The sequence below is a fragment of the Ochlerotatus camptorhynchus genome, unplaced genomic scaffold, assembly GCF_037179485.1.
Source record: "Ochlerotatus camptorhynchus isolate MF236.1 unplaced genomic scaffold, CSIRO-AGI_Acam_v1.1 ptg000280l, whole genome shotgun sequence".
In the NCBI taxonomy this organism is placed as follows: domain Eukaryota; kingdom Metazoa; phylum Arthropoda; class Insecta; order Diptera; family Culicidae; genus Ochlerotatus; species Ochlerotatus camptorhynchus.
The window spans coordinates 306782-327927 of NW_027040769.1; the positions used below are offsets into that span (position 1 = coordinate 306782).

The 21146-nt window shown below is 39.6% G+C and overlaps 1 protein-coding gene and 1 long non-coding RNA gene across 2 annotated transcripts in view; both read right to left on the minus strand.

Moving 5' to 3' along the window:
* LOC135706459 (uncharacterized) overlaps positions 1-21146 on the minus strand; it is a 364550-nt gene that overhangs the window by 206919 nt on the left and 136485 nt on the right. The gene's annotated exons all lie outside the window — the stretch shown is intronic.
* LOC135706460 (bax inhibitor 1-like) lies at positions 14989-15717 on the minus strand. Its single transcript, XM_065228072.1, has one exon. The coding sequence runs from the start codon at positions 15715-15717 to the stop codon at positions 14989-14991; it is 729 nt and encodes a 242-aa protein (XP_065084144.1).

Genomic DNA, 21146 nt, shown 5'->3' on the forward strand with positions numbered 1-21146 from the left:
GTCAGGCAATGTTTGGATTTCCTGTTTACAAGAGGATACAAACATTTTATATATTTGTTACATTTGGCTTGAATGCCCTCAATGTGATCTTTAAAAGTTAATTTTTGGTCAAGTATTAATCCAAGATATTTCACTTGGTTTGACCAGGAAATTGGAACTCCGTTCATAGTGACTATGTGACTACTACTAGGTTTCAAAAACGAAGCTCTAGGCTTATGTGGAAATATTATAAGTTGAGTTTTGGAAGCGTTGGGAGAAATCTTCCATTTTTGTAAATAAGAAGAGAAAATATCTAAACTTTTCTGCAGTCTGCTGCAAATAACACGAAGACTTCTTCCTTTAGCGGAAATGCTTGTGTCATCAGCAAACAAAGATTTGTGGCAGCCCTGAGGAAAATCAGGGAGGTCCGAAGTGAAAATATTATACAATATAGGTCCAAGAATGCTACCCTGAGGAACACCTGCTCTAACAGGTAGTCGATTAGATTTGGAATTTTGATAATTTACCTGCAGAGTTCTGTCAGTTAAATAATTTTGAACTAATTTCATAATATAAAGTGGAAAATTAAACTTTTTCAATTTAGCAATCAAACCTTCATGCTAAACACTGTCGAATGCTTTTTCTATGTCTAGAAGAGCAACTCCAGTTGAGTGGCCTTCAAATTTGTTTGAACGAATTAAATTGGTAACTCTTAAGAGTTGATGAGTAGTTGAATGCGCATGGCGAAATCCAAACTGCTCATCTGCAAAAATTGAGTTCGTAATGATGTGAAGCATCATTCTATTCAAAATCATCTTTTCAAAAAGTTTACTTATTGAAGAAAGCAAACTTATTGGACGGTAGCTAGAAGCTTCAGCTGGATTTCTATCCGGCTTCAAAATTGGAACAACTTTTGCATTTTTCCATTTATCAGGAAAGTATGCCAAATGGAAACATCTGTTAAATAATTTTACCAAGAAAGACAAGGTACTCTCTGGGAGTTTTTTGATGAAGATATAGAAAATTCCATCATCACCTGGAGCTTTCATATTTTGAAACTTTTTAGTTATAGACCTTACTTCGTCCAAATCAGTCCCCCAGGAATCATCAAAAATATTGTCCCGAGAGAAAATATTCAGATGATCCCGAGCAACCTGATTCTCAATAGGACTAGTAAGACCAAAACTAAAATAATGGGAACTCTCGAATTGCTTAGCAAGTTTCTGAGCTTTTTCCAAATTTGTGATCAAAATTTTACCACCTTCTTTAAGCGCTGGAATAGGCTTTTGAGGTTTTTCAAAATTTTTGTGAGTTTCCAAAAGGGTTTGGAACTCGGGTCTAATTTCGAAATATTATTTTCAAAAGTTTTGTTCCTCAGCGCAGAGAATCGCTTTTTAATTTGTTTTTACAAACCCCGCCAGATAACTTTCATGGCAGGATCGCGTGTTCTTTGATATTGTCTCCTACGGACATTTATAGGACGGATCAAAAGCTGAAGATCGTCGTCTATTATAATTGAATCGAATTTAACATCGCATTTTGGTACTGAGGCAGCTCTTGCTGCAATTATAGAAGTAGTCAGAGATTCAAGAGCATAATTAATTTCATCTTTGGTTTGCAAAGGAATGTTTGGATCGAAGTTATATTCCATAAATGTTCGATACTGCTCCCAATCAGCTCTATGGTAATTGAAAGTAGAGCTGTTGGGATTACAAATTATTTCTTGGGATATTTCAAAAGTTACTGGAAAGTGATCAGAACCGAAGTCAGCATGGGTAACCAATTGGCTACAAAGTTGACATGAATCAGTTAAGATCAAATCAATAGTTGAGGAATTTCTTGCTGAAGAAAAGCATGTTGGGCTGTTTGGATATTGAATAGTGTAATAACCTGCAGAACAATCATCAAACAGAATATTACCATTGGAATTGCTTTGAGCATTATTCCATGAACGGTGTTTTGCATTAAAATCACCAATAATGAAGAATTTAGACCTATGACGGGTAAGTTTCTGGAGGTCACCCTTGAGAAAATTCTTTTGCTGGCCTACGCATTGGAATGGCAAATAGGCAGCTATAAACGTAAGTTGTCCAAATTTTTTTCAACAGAAACTCCCAAAGTTTCAAAAACTTTGGTTTCATATGAAGAAAGAATTTTATGTTTGATTCGTCTATGAACAATGATGGCAACGCCACCACAGGGTCCATCAAGACGATCATTTCTATAAATCAAATAATTTGCGTCGTTCTTAACCTTATGGTCAGGTTTAAGGAACGTTTCAGTTATAACGGCAATATGCACGTTATGAACTCTCAAAAAGTTAAATAGCTCGTCTTCATTTTCTTTAAGAGAGCATTCCAATTTAAAATATTTAAAGCTTTAAAATCCATTACTGAATTTTAAAGTTATGACAATATTATTAGAAAATTTACTCCAGTTTGAATAGCATCAATTTAATAGCATTTAAGCATACCAGAAATCATGTCAAATATTGAATTCTGTAAAAATTCCATTTTAGGGGCAGTAATGCTTCCTAAGTCAAAATTCATTTCATTTTGATTACTTGGAGTGGCACAACTCCAAGTAATTTTGCCAGTTCATCTTTGATCTGATCCAGGGATTCACCACTGGGCAGTCCTTTCATGACAACCTTGAACACACGTTCAGTTTTGGTGTCGTAAGTAAAAAAAATGATGCTGCTTCTCAGTAAGATACTTGAGAAGACATTTAAATCCGTCCAAGGTTTCAGCCAATACACGGCATTCACCCCGACGTCCAATTTGTAGTGAAAACTTAACTTTCACGAAGTTCAAAAGTTCCATGCGAAGAGCATGGAAATCAGAAGTGGTTATCACAATAGGGGGAATCTTTTCCTTCTTGGCATTAAGCCGGGAAAGTTTACTAGATTTTTTCTTGGATGATGGATCATTCTCATCATCAGTGAGCAAATCAAATTGATTACTCAAATTAATTTCATCAGAAGGGGGGTCAAGAGTTTGCCCCTTTCTTTTGCGTTTAGGCGCCATGGCGGCAGTAAATTTTTATCCAAATCGACTTCCAAGCAGATTACTATAAGAATCTGAAGGATCGAAGAGGAATTTTCCAAATCGATATCCAAGAAGGATTACCTCGGGTAGGGTCCAAACAAGGATCGAAGAGGAATAAGAGGAGTTGAAGAAGGTAGAAAATTTTTACAGGTTGAGCACTGAAAAGTGCTGTTTAAATTTGTTGTAGCTTTAGGTAATAGTAACACTTCCTTAAGCAAAAAGCAAATAGATCCGCACGGCAAGAGAGCACGGTGCGGACTGATTCCCTGTTTCCCTGATTCCCTTATTTCATGTCCATTAACGTTTAAAATTTAAAAAGTGCCCTGAATTCAACAAAAGTCCCAGAACTTTTATGAAATTTCGTGAAATTAAAGTTAGGATCCCTTAACTTCAACGAAGATCGCCAAACATCCCGGATTTCCCTTAAAACCGCTTAGTTTCTCAAAATTTTGGTAATTTTTTTACAAAAATTGATTAAATTCTAAGATGCTCTCTGAACTTCTTCAAAATTTGCTGGAGTTCTGTAATGTTTTTAAGCATTTCAAAGAAGTAAATTGTAGTTCTATGAGCTTTAACACAGTTTTTTTTTTGAAAAATTTATTGATTTTGTGATTTGTATAAAATTTGGTTACAAAATTATTAACAATCTACATTTATAGTAAGATAGAATTCAAGAACATTTATATCTTCTATAGTGTTAACGTTATTAACAAAAGTGATAAAGTTTATGAACAATTTTAAAAATAACATTCTATGGTTTTTCTCAATGTTATCCAGTGACGTTCGTAGGAGTTCATTAAAAGATAATCTTCGCCATCCACCAAGTATTGTTGTCATCTTCCGTTGAAGAAACGTCCATGCAGTAGTGACCCTAACACAATCGCTGCATTTGTGTTTTAGTGTCTCTATCGATGCGTTACAGTGTATGCAGTTTTCACCATCCGCGCGATGGATCGTGTGAAGAAGTTTACGGTAGTCGCCTTTTCCATTCACTAAAAGATACAAACTGCTTTTTTTTTTGAGCCGAGAAATTCCGCCAGTGAAGACTTGACCAGATCCTGCGCCAGTTTGACTCTGGGTTTTCACGTTCAACTTTGGGTGCTTCTGTTCGATCAATGGTTCCTACGGAGGGGTTCTGCAGGATTTGAGGAGGCAGTTGCCGGTGTTGTTGACAAAACCGGAAGATCAGCAGGAATGCCGATCTGAGCACGATTTACGGGAAAGATGAGGGTTTTGAAGAAAGACAGGGACTCTATCTCCAAAAGATGCCGATTTAACAGCAGCGCTTTACATTTCATAGCTGGCAGTTGGAGTTTTAAACCTCCGTGCACGCGGTCGCGGGCTAGTTGTTCCATTGGAATACGTGTGGGAACTCCACTCCATAGAAATCTGCCCATGGCCGATGTAATTTTAGCTGCATGCACTCTGTATGGAGGAAGAATAGACGAGAGATACCAAATCCTTGACGTCATGAACGTGTTCAATAAGATGACTTTTTAATGCAGAGTAAGGCAACGTGTTAAATTAACTCTGATTTGATGGGCGAAACTCCCCATAGCTGCATCCCAGTTAAGCTTCGCCATTAGTCGTATGGAATTGTCAAAAGTTATGCCAAGTACCTTAACAGTGCTGCACGATTGTAACCTACGTCGATTGCCTTCGTTTTTTGCCAGTTAAGTTTTGCGCCAGACACACGTTCAAAACGAGAGAAGAGTTCCCTCGTCATCTCTATTTTCCAAACGGATGAACACACGACGGTGATGTCGTCGGCATACGCGACAACTAGATCATCTCCACATATAGTTTCAAGTTTACTCACCAGCGGATGCAGGTAGAGAACGAAAAGATGCATGCTCAGTGGACAACCTTGTCGAACAGATCGTTGGATTTCAAAAGACGGTGAGAGGTGACCGTTGACTAGCAGCGCGATGAGGAGAGACTTGCAATCTGAGTGAGTAGTTCCACAAGTTCACCATTAAAGCCAAGTGAGTACATGGTCCGATGCATAAAGGATACCCTTACTCGATCGAAAGCGTAATCGAGGTCGAACGATATGAGTTTACCTACATGTTTTTGTTGGATCAGATCTTTCAGCGAGAGAGTCGCTTGGAAAATGTTGCGTGGATAATTCGCGCATTTCTGTCCGTTACTCAGCACGTTGTGGGTTTTCATGATGTTTTCAAGTCGGGCTTTGAGGATGCGCGAGAGTATTTTGTAGTCGAAGTTCAGTAACGAAATAGGCCTATACGAACGAGCTGTGTCATCCCCTTGTTTTTTTTCTCACCTAGACAATAACGCCATCTACGAATTCAGGTGGAAAACGACCAGAGAGGGCTTCGTTGATAACAAGATTTATTTCTCGGTGTATCACGTTAAACGTTCGTAAGTAAAACTCTTTTGGAATTCCGTCGGATCCGGGAGATTTATTGACCGCGCTCGATTTGATTGCCGTGATGATCTCGCTCATGCATGCTTCGTTGATTGCGTCGTTTTCGGGAATTATTCTCTCGCAATCAAAACTGTTATATTGATCTTGACCCTCAGCTTCACTTTCGGAGTATAGGTCTGTGTAGTAATGGAGAAGATGTTGTTCAATGTCCCCCGTCGTGTTGAGTATTTCATCTCTTTCACTTCGCAGCTGTGTTATAGTAGTTCGCTTACTAGCTCTCTCTCCCAGATGAAACCTAGAGATTTCTTCACTAGCTATAAATGTTTCGTTGGTCCGTATAAACATAGCCGTAAAGTTGCGTTGCAGTGTGAGCATTTGACCCTTCACGTGGTTGATAGTGGCAATTAAAGCGGGAAACCTTCATACGCTTGCCGTATTTGAGTATACAGCCTTTGGTGTTTGCGGTGAAAATCCTCGAAAGCAATTTTTGACGCCCACCTATAAAACCCTTTGATTTTGGGCTTAGCATATCCTAGCCACCATACCATCCAAGTAGGAAAGTTTTGTCGCTGGCGAGTCCAAAATTGCCAACGATAGCTAAATTCTTCTATATTTTCTGTTGTGAGAAGATAAGGCCGAAGAGACCAGAAACCATGCCCGGGTGCTCTACCAAGGACAGGAAGGCAAAGACGAAGAGTAACTGCTTGGTGGTCAGAAAACGAGCACACATGTGTATTTGTGTTTCGTAGCTGATCACGGAGCCCGCCGCTCACGTAGAAACGATCGAGTCTGGAGGTAGAGTTGGATGTGATTTACGTGTGTCCAGCTGATCGCGGGCAGAGTTCTACCCATGCATCACAAAGTCGTAGTTGTTGGATCGTACTTCTGAGAGCAGAACTGTCGTTGTTTCTCGTAGCGTCACACTGCCGCAGGACACAGCTAAAATCGCCAGCTAGAATAGTGTTCGGGGTGCTGTGACGTAGGTAGTACGCAACCGTATTATTAAACATACGTTCTCTTTCAGCTCGGAACGCAGTACCGGATTGTGCGTATACGTTGCAAAGGGTGACGTTATTGACTCGAAGCGGAATTAGGCAACCATTTAGGCTCTTCTCCACGTGAGAGAACTGAATGTGATCTTTTAGGGCAATCGCTGTTCCCCTTCTCGTGTGATCAACGTTACAGACAATGTTGTATCCTGATATCGCGAGCAGCTCATTTTCTACCTCTTGTAGGAAGATGATATCTAGTTCCATCGTGCGGATGAAAGTTCGTAAGGTATTCAGTTTGGTCGTATTGGTGAAGTTGTTGATGTTGATGGTGGAGACATTGTAGCTTGCGTGATCCATTATTGACGATTTTGCTCCTCCGTACATCCTTAATTGTGGCGTGCTTTTTTTTTACCAGGGGGGCGGCTACGAGATTTTGAGCTCCCAGCCGAAGCCAGCGAGTCATCAGTTTCGTTACCATCGGAATGGTTGTTCTTGTTTGATCCACCCTCAGATTGTTGTGTGGGAAAAGTGGGGACTCTAGTTGGTTTTTTGAAATTCCCTAGAGGTAACGGTTGTAGTACAACAATTGGTTGCTTGGGTACCGCTGCTGTGGTTGCTGCTTGAGCTCGCGTGTTCGGAGCCAATGCACCAGAGATAGAAGTCGTTGACTTAGTGGCAAAGGTTGACGAACTGAATGCCGGTGCTGCCAAGCTTGACTGCTTCTTTTGTCCGAGTTTGGGCTTTTATTTGATGACTTTGGCATAGGATTAATGATTGGCCTTGTCTGCAGACAGTTTTTGGATGAGCAGCTTCTTATTCTGCACGCAAGACGCCCCATTATGAACGAACTCTTCACAGTAACGACATGTCTGGTGTTGCCCATAGTAGGAAACGTATGCGGTTTATCCGTCAATCTTAATGTAAGACGGAATGTTTTCTTTGGCTAACATACGAGAGATCCAGACCTGGGAATCTGTATTTCCCGTCCCACGATTGTTCATAGGTGTGCAGTATTTCACCATATGCACTGAGAAAATCCTCGATTTGTTGCTTTTCGACATTCTCGGTGAGGTCGTACAGCTTCACATCCACTGCACCATCTTCCATACGAATTGGCAGTTTGTATGTCTTTCCATCGAGCACTATCTCATGCTGATTGTCGTGTTCTTCAACCACTCTTTGGGCCAGTTCAAGATCACACACTTTCCCAAAGGCACAACTAGAGGTTCTGCTGCATTGAATACGCAAAACTTGTTCTTCGGTTAGGCCGAATTGTTCTGCAATAAAAATATGCAGATCGTCGTAGGATGGTTTTTTCGGCACGTTCGCATAATCAATGCGAAAAGTGTTTTCGCGACGGCTAATCGCAGCGGTAACTAATTGCGGCGATGTGTAGCGAGAATATAGACCCGGCGGTGCCTATAGCCGTAAACAAAACGATTGAAAAGCTTGTGATCGACTTCTCGTGCTAACAAAAGCAACTGTTCAGCTTAGAAGTTGAGCGCTAACTGAGTTCGCTGACCTTTAACAAAATTAGCTGAACTCCTATATAACTTGCTGCACATGTAAAAAGTTTCCTTAACTTCAAGAAAGATTAAAGAACTTCTGCAAAGTTTAATGAAGATCTATGAAGCTTCCTGAAGTGCCATGATGCTCCCTGAAATTTTACAAATCTCTAAAATTAAATGATATTCACTCATTATTTACAAATGAACAATCATGCCATCATGGAATTTAATTTGAAATTGCCTTATCGAAGTTATAATAAGTAGCAGATCTGTCATCACTTATCAGTATTGTATTCCGGAAGGTCAAGTTTATTAAAGACCCTGTGGTGTACCTTTAAACTTCCATTTCCTACATTCCTTTCTGCTTAACTTTAAACAACAATGTTTGGTCATCGTTTCCAAAACCTACTTCCAAGCACACAATGTGCTTACCAGTACACTTGCTTATTTCCTCATGCCACCACACCAGAAGCCCACAACTAGGTCATAAGAACGTAAGCTACGACGGTCACTCATGCTCACATAAGAATGTATGACAGAGCATGTGTAGAGAGAAAAGAGAAAAAGAGAATCGTACGATAGGCTAGGCGTAAGCATTCTCTTGAAGTGTAGCTGAACTACTAGAATGTAAGATATAAAATATGAGTGGAATAAACAACTAGAGCGATTCTTGATCAATTCTTGTGTATAGTCATCACGTCCAAAACTCCAACTAATGGCTAATGGGGGCTAGCATAACCCGTAGTCTTGAATTCGCCGGAAATGAACCAGTCAGAGTGGACAGCGAATCGGAAAAAAAACCGGGAAAACCGGAAAATAACCAAGAATTTGAAAAATAACCCGGAAAACTGAGAAATCCCGGGATTTTGATGGAAATACCAGGAAAAAATCAGTAATCCTTAACACATGGTCATTTGACTTATAGGTTGAATTATTATTTTTTACTGATGTACAAGTTATGTATTATTATGTATTTTTTTCTACCAAAACTTATTTTAAAGCTTACCACAAATAAGTCTAATTATTTGCCATATATTAGTATTTTTGGAAGTGGACTGACATGTAGAAACCGGCAATCTATTTCTGACGCCATTTTTAAATCCAAAATGGTGGCATCCGGTCAGAGAAAAACTTGGAAATACTGTCAAATAACCCCCAATATGAGTATTTTTGGAAACGGGCAGACGTGTAGGGACCGGAATCAATGTCTGACACCATTTTGAAATTTAAGATGGCGGCTTCCAGTTTCAGAAAATCAGCAAAATACTGTCAAATAACCCACAGTCTCGATATTTTTGAAATCGGAGAGACGTGTAGGGACCGATAATCGATGTCTTACGCCATTTTGAAATGTAAGATGGCGGCTTACGGTTTCATAAAATCAGACGTGCAGCGGCCGGAAATCAATGTCTAACGTCATTTTGAAATTCAAGGTGACGGCTTCCTGTTTCAGAAAACCCGGAAAATTCCGTCAAATACCTCACAATATGGAAATTTTTGAAATCGGGGTGACGTGTTAGAACCGGAAATCCATTTCTGATGTCATTTTGAAATCCAATATAGCGGCATCCAATTACAAAAACAATTGGAAAATCCTGTCAAATTCCCTACAATATGGGTTTTTATGGAATTGAGGCGACTTCTTATAACACTCTCTAGTCAAAAAAGGAACAGATTTAATCTAGTTATCATAAATTATTTTGAGGTTTCTGTTTATTAGTGTTCTTTTAACATTTCCAAGAAAAATATGGCTTGTGAACATAAAATCAATAAATCGAAATAAGAATTTTCCAACAATTATTTTTAAACTTGCCAGGAAATTTCCTTAAAACTCCGTTGTGATCCTTCATTGAATACTCGTTAGAATTAACTTGACACTCTCCTAACAATTTCTTTGGAATTATTTCCTAAAATTCCTTTGCAAAATTTTTAAAATAAGTTTCCTTTGAAATTCTTCTCAAAACCAAAATTTTGAACTCAACTATCTTCTCATAAACTCATAAAAATTCAAGGATGAATTTGAAAATATAATACTTTTGTAAACAAAGATTCGAACGTCTATTTATCGAAAACATTAGCTCGCCCACGCAAACTAGCACTACTCATATTTCCTTATTCCTTGATTTGTTTTCCTTACTGAGTACCAATGCTACCAACACCAGGGAGGCAGCTCCTGCATCTGGACTCTACCTATCAACCCATCAATTCATGCAACGGGGACTAACGGTTTTTCTTCCCTTTCGAAGGAAGGCGGGATCAAAGAGTGTATGCCTCAGAAAATCCCGACGGCGCCGACTTGGATTGAACCAAGGCCCTTTGCAGTGAGAAGCAGTTACGTTTTCCACTACACTATTGGGGCCACTGGCACCATGCATGTTGGAGAAATATGACCCTACCTCAGAAATTGTATGGAATTTTCTTCTACGTTTCTCTTATTTAATGGAGTCCATTTCTTGAAAGATAAAAAAAAATAACCCAATTTTTTTAAATTGTCCTCCGAATATGATAATTTTTTATAATTTTCTCATTATTCGCTTGAAATTCTTTTTTGAATTTTTTTTTCAGAATTCCTTTGAAATTATTTTGCATGACTACCTTTAAATTCAGCTTATTATTCTCCTTGATTTATCAACAGAATGCTCCTGGAATTTTCCTAAAAATTCATCTGCTATTCTACTTTCGGTTCTCTTACAGTTCTCCACAGAACCACTTGGAGATCAATTCAGAACTTCCTTTCTTCTCCCCTGAAATCTCTTGGAATTAATCTCAGGCTTTCTTAGAACATTATCTCAAAATTATCTTGGAGTTCTGATCAGAAATATCTTGGATCTATTTTCCCAGAATTAGGAATCTTCGTCAATATTTATTTGAAAGTATTCTTGATTTAGAAATGTAGTCAACAATTCCATTTTTTTTTATTTCAAAACAGTGAACATTCGTTCATGTCCCACAGCTTTGAAAATTAATCAGGGCAAAATTCCAGAATCGTGAAAAATTTTCACAATCCCAACTTTTGGGTATTTTTCCCAGTTCCAATTAGGAAAAAAATTACATTTTTTTAATTCTTGGATCACGAAGATTTTTATAAACTACAAAACTTGAATCAATGTAATTCTCATGCCTCGGATTCATTTGAATGACAAACTATGAACATGAGAATTATTATTTTCATGGTTTCCCAAACAAGCGTAATCATGGCATATGACTCAAAATAAGTATCAAAAACATGAAAGCATTGTGAATCTAGAACGTTTTTGTTATTTTTTTTAGATATCTGTGAATACAGATTATGGTGTGCTCACATATTTTTTTGCTCCGAAATCCCCAAGATTTTTTACTGGATCTCATTTGTTTCAAGTTCTAGATTTCTATAACAATTTCTTGAAGCAATATCATCCTGTTTACAATTCGATCTAACGGCCCTCAGCAAATTGGGCCTATTGAACTCAAGCTACAAAAAAGCTGCTCAAATTGATTTTTCGAAGTATTTACCGGAGGTGAGCCAGCCCAGGTTGAAAGCTTCTCTAATAAAGAAAACTTAACTTAATTTTTCAAAGTATTTTGAAATAAAATATTTACTTTTTTGTATTAGTCCACAGCTGAAATTCACTTCCAGTTAGCGTACACGCTGGACTGACTTAAAAACTATTGTTTGCTCATCCTCAATTGGTCTTGGATGGCTGTGTGTCCAAATGTATCAAACCCTGATTATAAAGATTGTATTTTTTAATAAATCAAGTGACCCATTTAGTTGAATAACTATTAACTTTAAAAAACTTTGACTATATGTTTTTAGTATTACTTCTGCGTGAAGTCAACGATTTACATAGTTGAAGATGCTAATTTCAAATAACAGCCTGTAGTGGTATTTTTATACGATAGATGGAGTAGATGAAAGTATAGAGTTTGATAGTTCCGTTAGAGTACGGCAGTGTGAAAATTGCATATAACAGCTCGCTATTCTACTATCTATATGCAATTTCCACACTGCCGTACTCTAACGGAACTATCAAACTCTATACTTTCATCTACTCAATCTATCGTATAAAAATTACCACTACCATCTGTTATTTGAAATTAGCATCTTCAACTATTTAAAAAACTGTTTTCTTTACGATTCAAGATGTTTTTCTCACAAATGACTTCGAACATTAATTAGGTGGTCATGAACGTTTTCCGTTTTTCTGAATATTATCCCGAGATTTTTTTGAATTTGCACCGGGAAAAAATCGCCAGTCCTAAAATGAAAATTCATTGGCCACTCTGATCAGCTTTTGGCGACAGTCTTAAAAAATATTACCAACCAACCAACCATATTGAATACACCAGTATAAAAATCTATCGTCATATTGAATTCACAATTTTAAAATTCATGTGCCATCTAGGAATTGAAATTGTCATTGCAATTGCAATAATATTGCTTTCAAAACGATCGACCATATTATCAAAAATTTGGATTTGAATTTGACAATACATTATCGAAATTACAACAACAACAATGCTGCATTTCAGAAAGATCGACCATTTTATCAAAGAACAGTCATCTTGAATTTACCACATTGAAAATCATGCACCATTTTGGAATGAAAATCGTCCCTGCAATTTCAAAAATATTGCATTTAGAACCGTCGACCATTTAATAAAAAACCCTCCATCTTGATTCCACCATTTTGAAATTCTTCCGGCATCGTTTATCCATCATTTTGAAAGAAAATCGCCAAGTTGGTTTTGCTACCGAAGACGAACCAGCCCAGGGCTGAAGGTCTCAATATTAAAGATATAAAAAATGGTATTGAAATTGTTATTCCAATAACTAAAATATAATAATCATTCAACAACATTAGGAACATTTGTAAAAATGGCAATAGTCCCCTTTTGGCTTATTTGCAATGCCTTGTTAAGCAATTTGAATTTGGGTGCAGCTCAAACGAGTGTGGAGCCAAAACCAATGAAAAGAATTAACTTCAACCAGTTCAACATTCCGATAGATTTTATGTCAATATAGGAAATTTAGAAATACTTAAACCTATTCTGCGTGGTGTGTGAGGTGAGGTGACAGTGCAATAAGAGTCACCGCACCCAGGGTGACAATTGTCACTTCACAAGTGACAGCGTGTCACCTCACCTAACACGCCACGCAGACTAGGCATAACAGTGAACTCTCTCTTTCTGACTTAGGGAGGTATTCCCTCTTATTCTGCGCCGAGAGTGAGGTAAGGTGACTCGCTGTCACTAGTGAGATGACAAAAGTCATCGATAGTGAGGTGACTCTCCGTGAAAATCAAATGGAGAGTCACCTCATTCGCGGTGACTATTGTCATCTCACTAGTGACATCATTCGTGGGGTTTTATCGGAGACGAGCCAGCCAACGGCTAAAAATCTCCTTAATAAAGATAAAAAAAAAAATCATTCGTGGCGCAGAATAAGCATCAGGTGAAGTAACATTTGTCCGGATATGGTGAGTTTCCATGCAAATCAAATGAAATGTCACCTCACCCGAGGTGACAATTGTCACTTCACTAATGACAGCGAGTCACCTCACCTAACACGCCACTCAGACTAGGCCTAACAGTCAACTCTCCCTTTTCTCGATGGTTTCGACTTAGGGAGGTATTCTCCCTTATTCTGCGCCGCGAGTGAGGTAAGGTGACTCGCTGTCACCAGTGAGATGACAAAAGTCATCGCTAGTGAGGTGACTCTCCGTGCAAATCAAATGGAGAGTCACCTCATTCGCGGTGAATATTGTCTCCTCACTAGTGACTTCATTCGTGGCGCAGAATAGGCATCAGGGTGAAGTAACAATGGTCACCCCGGATGAGGTGAGTCTCCATGTAAATCAAATGAAATGTCACCTCACCTGAGGTGACAATTCTCACTTCACTATCACTTCACTATCACTTCATTTTCACCTTCCTTCACACGCCACGCAGAATAGGCCTATCTTAATATTTGTCAAGAATTATATAGTCTATTTAGATTGAGGTTCATATAGGGACTTATTACGGATGTCACTTCACGGTGAAAACTTGTCACTTGTCGTCACGGTGAAGCGATTCCCATTTGATTTGCACGGCAATCACGGCTCTTATTATGAGTATCACTTCCTTATCACCGTGTAGTGACACCCGTAATAAGACCCATAGTAACATTAATGCACGTTAATTATTCAAGGTGGTACGGTGCGGCGTGTAAGGTGAGATCACAGTGGCATGTCAATTGTCACCTCTGGTGTGGTGACTCTTCATTTGATTTGTACGGAGAGTCACCTCACCCGAGGTGACGATTGTCCCTTCACTAGTGACAGCGAATTACCTCACATCACACGCTGCGCAGAACAGGCCTATTTATTTTTAAACTCCTTGACTTAAAAATTCACAAATAATGCCCTTAAATTGTTTTCGTTTGTTACTACTACGGATTTATCAAAAATTATCTGGAAAAAATAAAATCAAGTCGAGTCAGGGAGGTAAAAATGCATAAGCAATTGAATTAGAGAATTATTGAGCTAGGGAGGGAGCGATGCTTGTAAAATTTAAGGGCTGTAAAAATCATCGAGCATGGGAAAATATCGAGACACAGAATATAGACTAAGGACGAATTTAATGTATTTGGTTGATTCTAGGCACCATCAGTTTTAGACATAGTTCATAAAGGTTCATATTTAAGGGAAATCCCCTTTGGTTTAACCATTTAGTTCCAAAGCTGAAGCCAATGAAAAATTGGCTTAGTTTTTTTTCCTTTGGTTTGTTTTTTTTTTCGTCGATCTTGTTTTCCGTGCTGAGCACCAATGCTACCGACGTGCCAGGAAGGCAGCTTCCACACCTGGACCCTACCTATCGACCCATCAATTCATGAACCGGGGACCAACGGCATTACTTCCCATCCGAAGGAAGGCGTGATCAGAGATGTTATGCCTCAGAACATCCTGGCGGTGCCGACTGGGATTGAACCCAGGCCTGCTGGGGTGAGAGGTAATCACGCTTACCACTACACCACCGGCGCCGTTAAATTGGCTTAGTTGATCTTACTAATTTATTCGCATTCAAATTATTTCCTAAACAGATCTCAAAACTCAATCTTCTCGATCACTGTCTCTTCTTCTTCGATGGTTGTCTGACTTGGTTACGAGAATCGCCATCAGTAAACGGAAAATGTCCACTGCGTTGAGAAACAGCTTCAATGCGTGAGTGACGTAATCATCATTTCCCAATCGATACTCCTCCATAACCACTTGCGTGTCGAACAGCACCAAACCACACATCACCGCGAGGGCCAAGTACAGGCTCAGCTTGTGTACAATCCAGGATTGATAGAACAAGTTGCCCGCTCCTACCATGATCAGGGCACAGGTAATGCTTGACAGGATACCTCCAAGGACTAGGTGACTTCCTCGACGAGCCAGGATTGCCGACAAGCTCAACCAGCTGAAACTTATGGTCGTACCCAGGAGAGCGGTGACAACGAAAGCCGGATTCACCACCATTACCTGTTCGATGAGCAATCCCAAAACGTGTCCGGTAAGCGTCCCAATCACCAGCAGCAGGGAAAGGCGAGTTTTGCGATTGATACTTCGTTTTGGGATTAAAAGGAGTGCCACTAGAGCTGCAAAATTCAGGAAAGCCGATAGGAATCCCGCGTTCCATAGCTTGGTCAGATGCCCGATCGAACCGGTTGCTGCCGCAGCGCACGTAAGAGCCATACAGGTGTACACTTTGGCCAGGTGTTGGCGAAGGTTCGGTTCCAAATTCTGAGATAAAAAGTTACTAAAATTTCGATACGAAAACGACGGTTGGGACGACATTTTTTGAAATTTATCGCAGCACAATGTGCTTGCTTCGATGAAAAATAAAAATCAACTTTCTGGAGGCAAAGATACATCTACATCAGCCAAAAACGATAGTCATTAAAAATCATATCTCATGTCTTATCGTAATCCCAAGAAATGTCAAACAAATAAATCAAGATGGATTGGCTAGTACTGCATTCTCACTGCAAGCATGCCATCCAACTTTTCAAACGCACAATTGACCGATTGAAATACAATCAACCCCTTCAGGAGCAGCCCACCGATCCGCAGTTCGCACTAGCTCCCCTCTGCAACTTCCGAAATGATTGTGTTGTGTGATCTTGAGAGCGGTAAAATTAAATTTATATTCAAATTTGACATGCCTCTCTGAATCGGAATGAAGTTTACGCAAGCGAAAATAAAATATGCGGTAGCTTCTTTTCCTTATCTCGCAATTTTCCGCATCCCCACCCATCATCATCATCGCATCGTCTCGTCGGCATCTTCTTTGTCCGAGGCGTGTGTGTGGGTGTGCGCGAAAGAGATGGAGAGAGGGTGAATCTGACAGCTTCTTTCTCCCGTTCCCCGGAGGCCAAATCTGATCTGACGATACCCCCTGACTGACTTGACTGTAGGGCACGTTGTTGTCTGGGTCGTGGTGGGTGGGTATATGTGGGAGTGACAACAAACGGCATTATGTGGGGGCATAAAAAACCGCACTCTCACACAAAACGCCCGGCACCGGATCAACCACAAAGCCAGGCCACATATACAAAGTAATATAATCTTGAAGTCTATTTTATGTATATTGCATGCACAGCAGCGCGCGATTTTTTTTTCGGGATTGGATTCGCTTTTTAGAGGGTGTTTTAAAGTATAAACAACGGAAAAGTCGAAATAAGCATAACAGCGACCAGATTGCGGAAAGCAGGTCTAGCAAAACTGCCGAGTAGGAGACGGCGCAAAAAAAAATCCGGCAAAAAGTCAAAACAGGGACAAATAAAAATGTAAAACAACGAAGCGTTTTAATTTAAATAAAAATGGAATTTGAGTGAAAGCGCCCCTCTCGGCCGCTCGTTCGCTGGATGGCGGGATCGGTCGTATGGTTAGTGATGTTGGTGGCTTAGGCTGGACGGTTCATGGGGTACACAATTTATGTTCCATGCTTGGCCTTTTTCCTTCTCCTCCTGGCATCTGCTGGGCAAATCTGACACCGCCGTGCCTCACAAACGACCCAAAGAGGCCGGGCTCCCTAAGAGAGCTTTAAGTGAAATGTCAAGCATTAAGAGCTCCGAGCCTTTTCCGGTGGAAATTTTTTACTCGATGAACAAAGTTTAGCAATAAAATAAATACTCCTAACGAGCACCGGAGACCGTCGCGTCACAGTTCCGCTCTTCCTGGTAGCTGGTGCTGAAACATCTGTGAGTTTTGTTGTTCTTATTTTATCACTCATTGGTATATCACTGGATGACGGCGGGTAGCCCTTTCTCCTCTTCAAGTTGTTTCGAGTGTACGAGTGCTCTTGAGGAACATTTTTCGGAGGTTTAATTGTACTTGTTGAATTGGATTTCGATTTGCCTTTGTTGATCAGTTTTACTGATGTTGGATTAACCTCCTACTTGGTTCGATTTTCTGTTGGTATTTGAGCAGTAGTGGAGTAGCTGTCAGTAAAGGCTCAGGCTAGAATTACACACCTTAACATACAAGCGAATATATTCATAAAAGTTGCAGAAAATATTATCAGAACCAACTTTGCTATTTATACATTTGCAAAAACATGGTAAACTTTCTACAAAGAGGTGAGAAATTTGTTTATAACCTAAGAATTTTGAGACAACTCTTTTTTTTTCCTTGATTTGTTTTCCGTCGATCTTGTTTTCTGTGCTGAGCACCAATACTACCGACGCCAGGGAGGCAAGCTCCCACACCTAGATCCTACCTATCGACCGGGGACCAACGGCTTTACTTCCTTTACTTATGCCTCAGAACACCCCGGCGGCGCCGACTAGGATTGAACCACCATGCCAACTTTTCAAATTCTCAATAATTTCACAAGAAGTCGTTTAAATTCCTAATATGCGATATGCAATAAGCTTGAAATGCGAAGAAGAAGAAGAAGAAGGAGAAGAAGAAGAACTATTTTGACCTGGGATGAACAGCTAAATAAATGACCGCAGTTAACAATGTTCCTTTTGTACTAAATATTCATGTGTATGTATGTATGTATGTAAGGTAGCCACCATCCCTTCGAAGATCTTGTCTTGTATGCAGCTCCACTTAATAGCAAGATCAATTTGAGCTACCGATCTGAATTCACAATATCGCTGTATGAAGGGCCAAAAACGGTGGGGTGGACCCGTAAGCAGAGACACTTACGCGAAATCCACGGGAATTTAAGAATCTCCTTCCAACGATACGATCCAACAAATCGAATAACGCAATTCGCAATACTTATTAAGCTTCCTACAGGATGGTTTGTTAAGAAGGGCGCGTCAATCTCACTGAAACTGTTGGAGTAGAATTCACACCATCACAATCGAATCGGTAGGATAAAGAAAATGATAGTGTTTATTCCCTCCTAGACTCCGGTTGTCATACCACTCCAATCGTCCAGTTTCAGGTCAAATGATACCCTGATGCTCCCTCCCAACCCAGTATTTATTTATATATATAGTAAACATATGTAATGGAGAAATGAAATATATCAGAACATTAAAATACGTAATAATGAAAATACATTTATATGGATAAAAAATATGCAGCTCTATGTCTCCTCAGCTCCCAATAAGGAAGATGTAACCCTGAAATTTCCAACAAAAGACACAGAAAAGGAGATTTTGTTAGTAAGTTGGGTTCGTTGGATCAGGATTCACCTTGATAAGTGATGCGACCATGGTTTTAAATGAATCAGTGTTATCATGCATTATACTTGGATTTGCCCGAAGCCAAAACCAAATGGTGTATCATTGGGCCTTATTACGGGTGTCACTACACGGTGATAAGAAAGTGATACTCAGAATAAGAGCCGTGATTACCGTACAAATCAAATGGGAATCACTTCACCGTGACGACAAGTGACAACTTTTCACCGTGATGTGACATCCGTAATAAGCCCCCTTATAATATAAATCTGAAGACGTTCCATCATCGAAATGCTGAAAATGAACTTAGAGCATGAGCTTGAGCAAAATTGATCGCCCGCGACTGCCAACACCAAAGAGCTGAAAACCAATTCAAACAAATCAAATCAACAGACAAAACCAGGGTGAAAGCTGTATGAGTGAATCATTACAGTATAAATCTAGTGATGTTCCGTCATCAAAGAGCTGGAAGAAAACCCAAATAATTTAAATCAATAGATCCAGTCTGAATGAAGGCTGCAAAAGAGAATAATTATACAGCAATGACCCCATTTTGTCAGCTAGCAAAGTATGCGTATCTTAAACATTCATCTTGAAGGAGGAAGGTATGAAATTACAATTATGTGGAATTATTGAAAAATAACAGTCTGATGCGCGGAGAGTTTGACAAGATCGGGTCATAACTGTAATGTGAATATTAGGAAGATTTATCATCATCAAACTATTCTTGAATTGACCTGGAAGAATGCTTCTGAATAATTGTTATACAGATAAATTAAATTGATAAACTAAATGGTTCAAACAACAACTCCAGCCTGTAAAAAAGCTGAAAATAGGAAATCTTTACAATGTGGATCCCCGACGGTCTTCTACTCAGTAAGCAAAAGCGGCAGCCACCAGGCTAGTCGATCTGCTCAATTTAAATATTGAAACCTTATTTTATGAAGTTCTTAAGAATACCAATTGAAACACAATGTAAACAATAAAAGTTAAGAGTCTCATCCGAATCAAATGATTCCAAACGATACGCATTCATAGAAATTAAGTTTAAATAGACAAAAGTAGAAAAATGGAACAATCTCACCAAATCAGTCCAACTGAATCCCTTGCAAGCAGCTATGTCACGCTTGGTGTAGTAGCTCCGATCATAGACCCGCCCTACGGGGATCAATCCTCTGGTCGAATGTAGTCGATTGCTCCATGACGCGAACACGAAGCGACCGCTCACAAAATCATACAACGCGTAAACAAACTGAAATCAAAAACTATCACACGCGACGCCACAAATTTCTGTACCGGGAGCACAAGCGAAGAAAAAAAAAACAAACAACGCAGATAGCGACACTTCTTCTGATGCCTGCAAACATGATGCATCACGTTTTCTTTTTCGATTCCAAAACTTCTCGGAAAGCGAGAAAACCACCAATCACACACGTATAACCGTCCGGGAGGCAGAGTGCCAGCGCTAATCCTTCAAAATCAGCGAACGCACGCACAAAACAGAAATAAACTTATACACAACCGTATCCGAACAGGTTCGAAGCTGAACTGTTCCTTTTGTACTAAATATTCATCATCACAAAACATTAGGCCATGTTAATTCTTCCCGATCATGTTCACCCTTTTCAACTCGTTTCTATGGATGTTTTTTTTCAGGAGCATAAGATGGAAAAAACGGATGTTTCTGGTGTCAGTTGACATTACTCTAACCTTTTCTAGTTAAATATTCTCAGAGATTTTCATCCCTCTTCCGCTATGGAAGCTGGTAAACATAATGTTTCTGATCGCAGTATATCTTAATAATTAATAATTATTAATTTCGAGTTTCCTCATTTCAGGCATGTATTTCTACAAGATGAGATGCCTCGTTAAAGCAGTGACCTAATTTGTGAACGTAAATGTTAGGTCCCTGGGCGGTAAGGGTCAACTCTTATGTACCCTGTAACTTTGATACACACTGATTTGAACACAAGTCACTAGGTTACGGCAACGGTTCACTCCCAACTAACATTTTTCTGCTTTTTAAGTCAACTTTTCCAGCATTGTGCTGCAGATACAGCTACAAGCAGAAGCTAGCAAAATAGTTTTGGAGAGCGTTTTCTCAACTTTCTAACAACCATTATTCAATGTGTCAGTCGCACTGAATAACATCAGCCAATAAACGCTAACACACCACTGCGTCATAGCAAGAAGTACGGTCGACTTGTTACGGGCTCCGTTAATTTGGAAGTTTTCTCGCTATTATCTGACGTAAATAATCAGTTTTTCTCGCTTAGTGATTCCTAGCATAATTCCCGATAAATTTATCAAAAAGTGAGTTTTTTTCTGAGAAGAAAGTGTGTTTTCGGCATCATAGAAAATTGTTTTTGCGATTGGCAATTCGCCAATCATTTTGCGCACCATCGGTGCGTGGTCACGCATACCTGTGCACACGGATCATCGTCATCGAGTGTCAGCATCTGCCTCCACATTCAAACCGCTCATCCATCATCGTGTGTGCAGCTGAGTGCCGAGCTTCATACAAGCACACATCAACGAAGACCGCCCGCACACGCGGATCGAAGATCATCAAAGCTGCGCGTC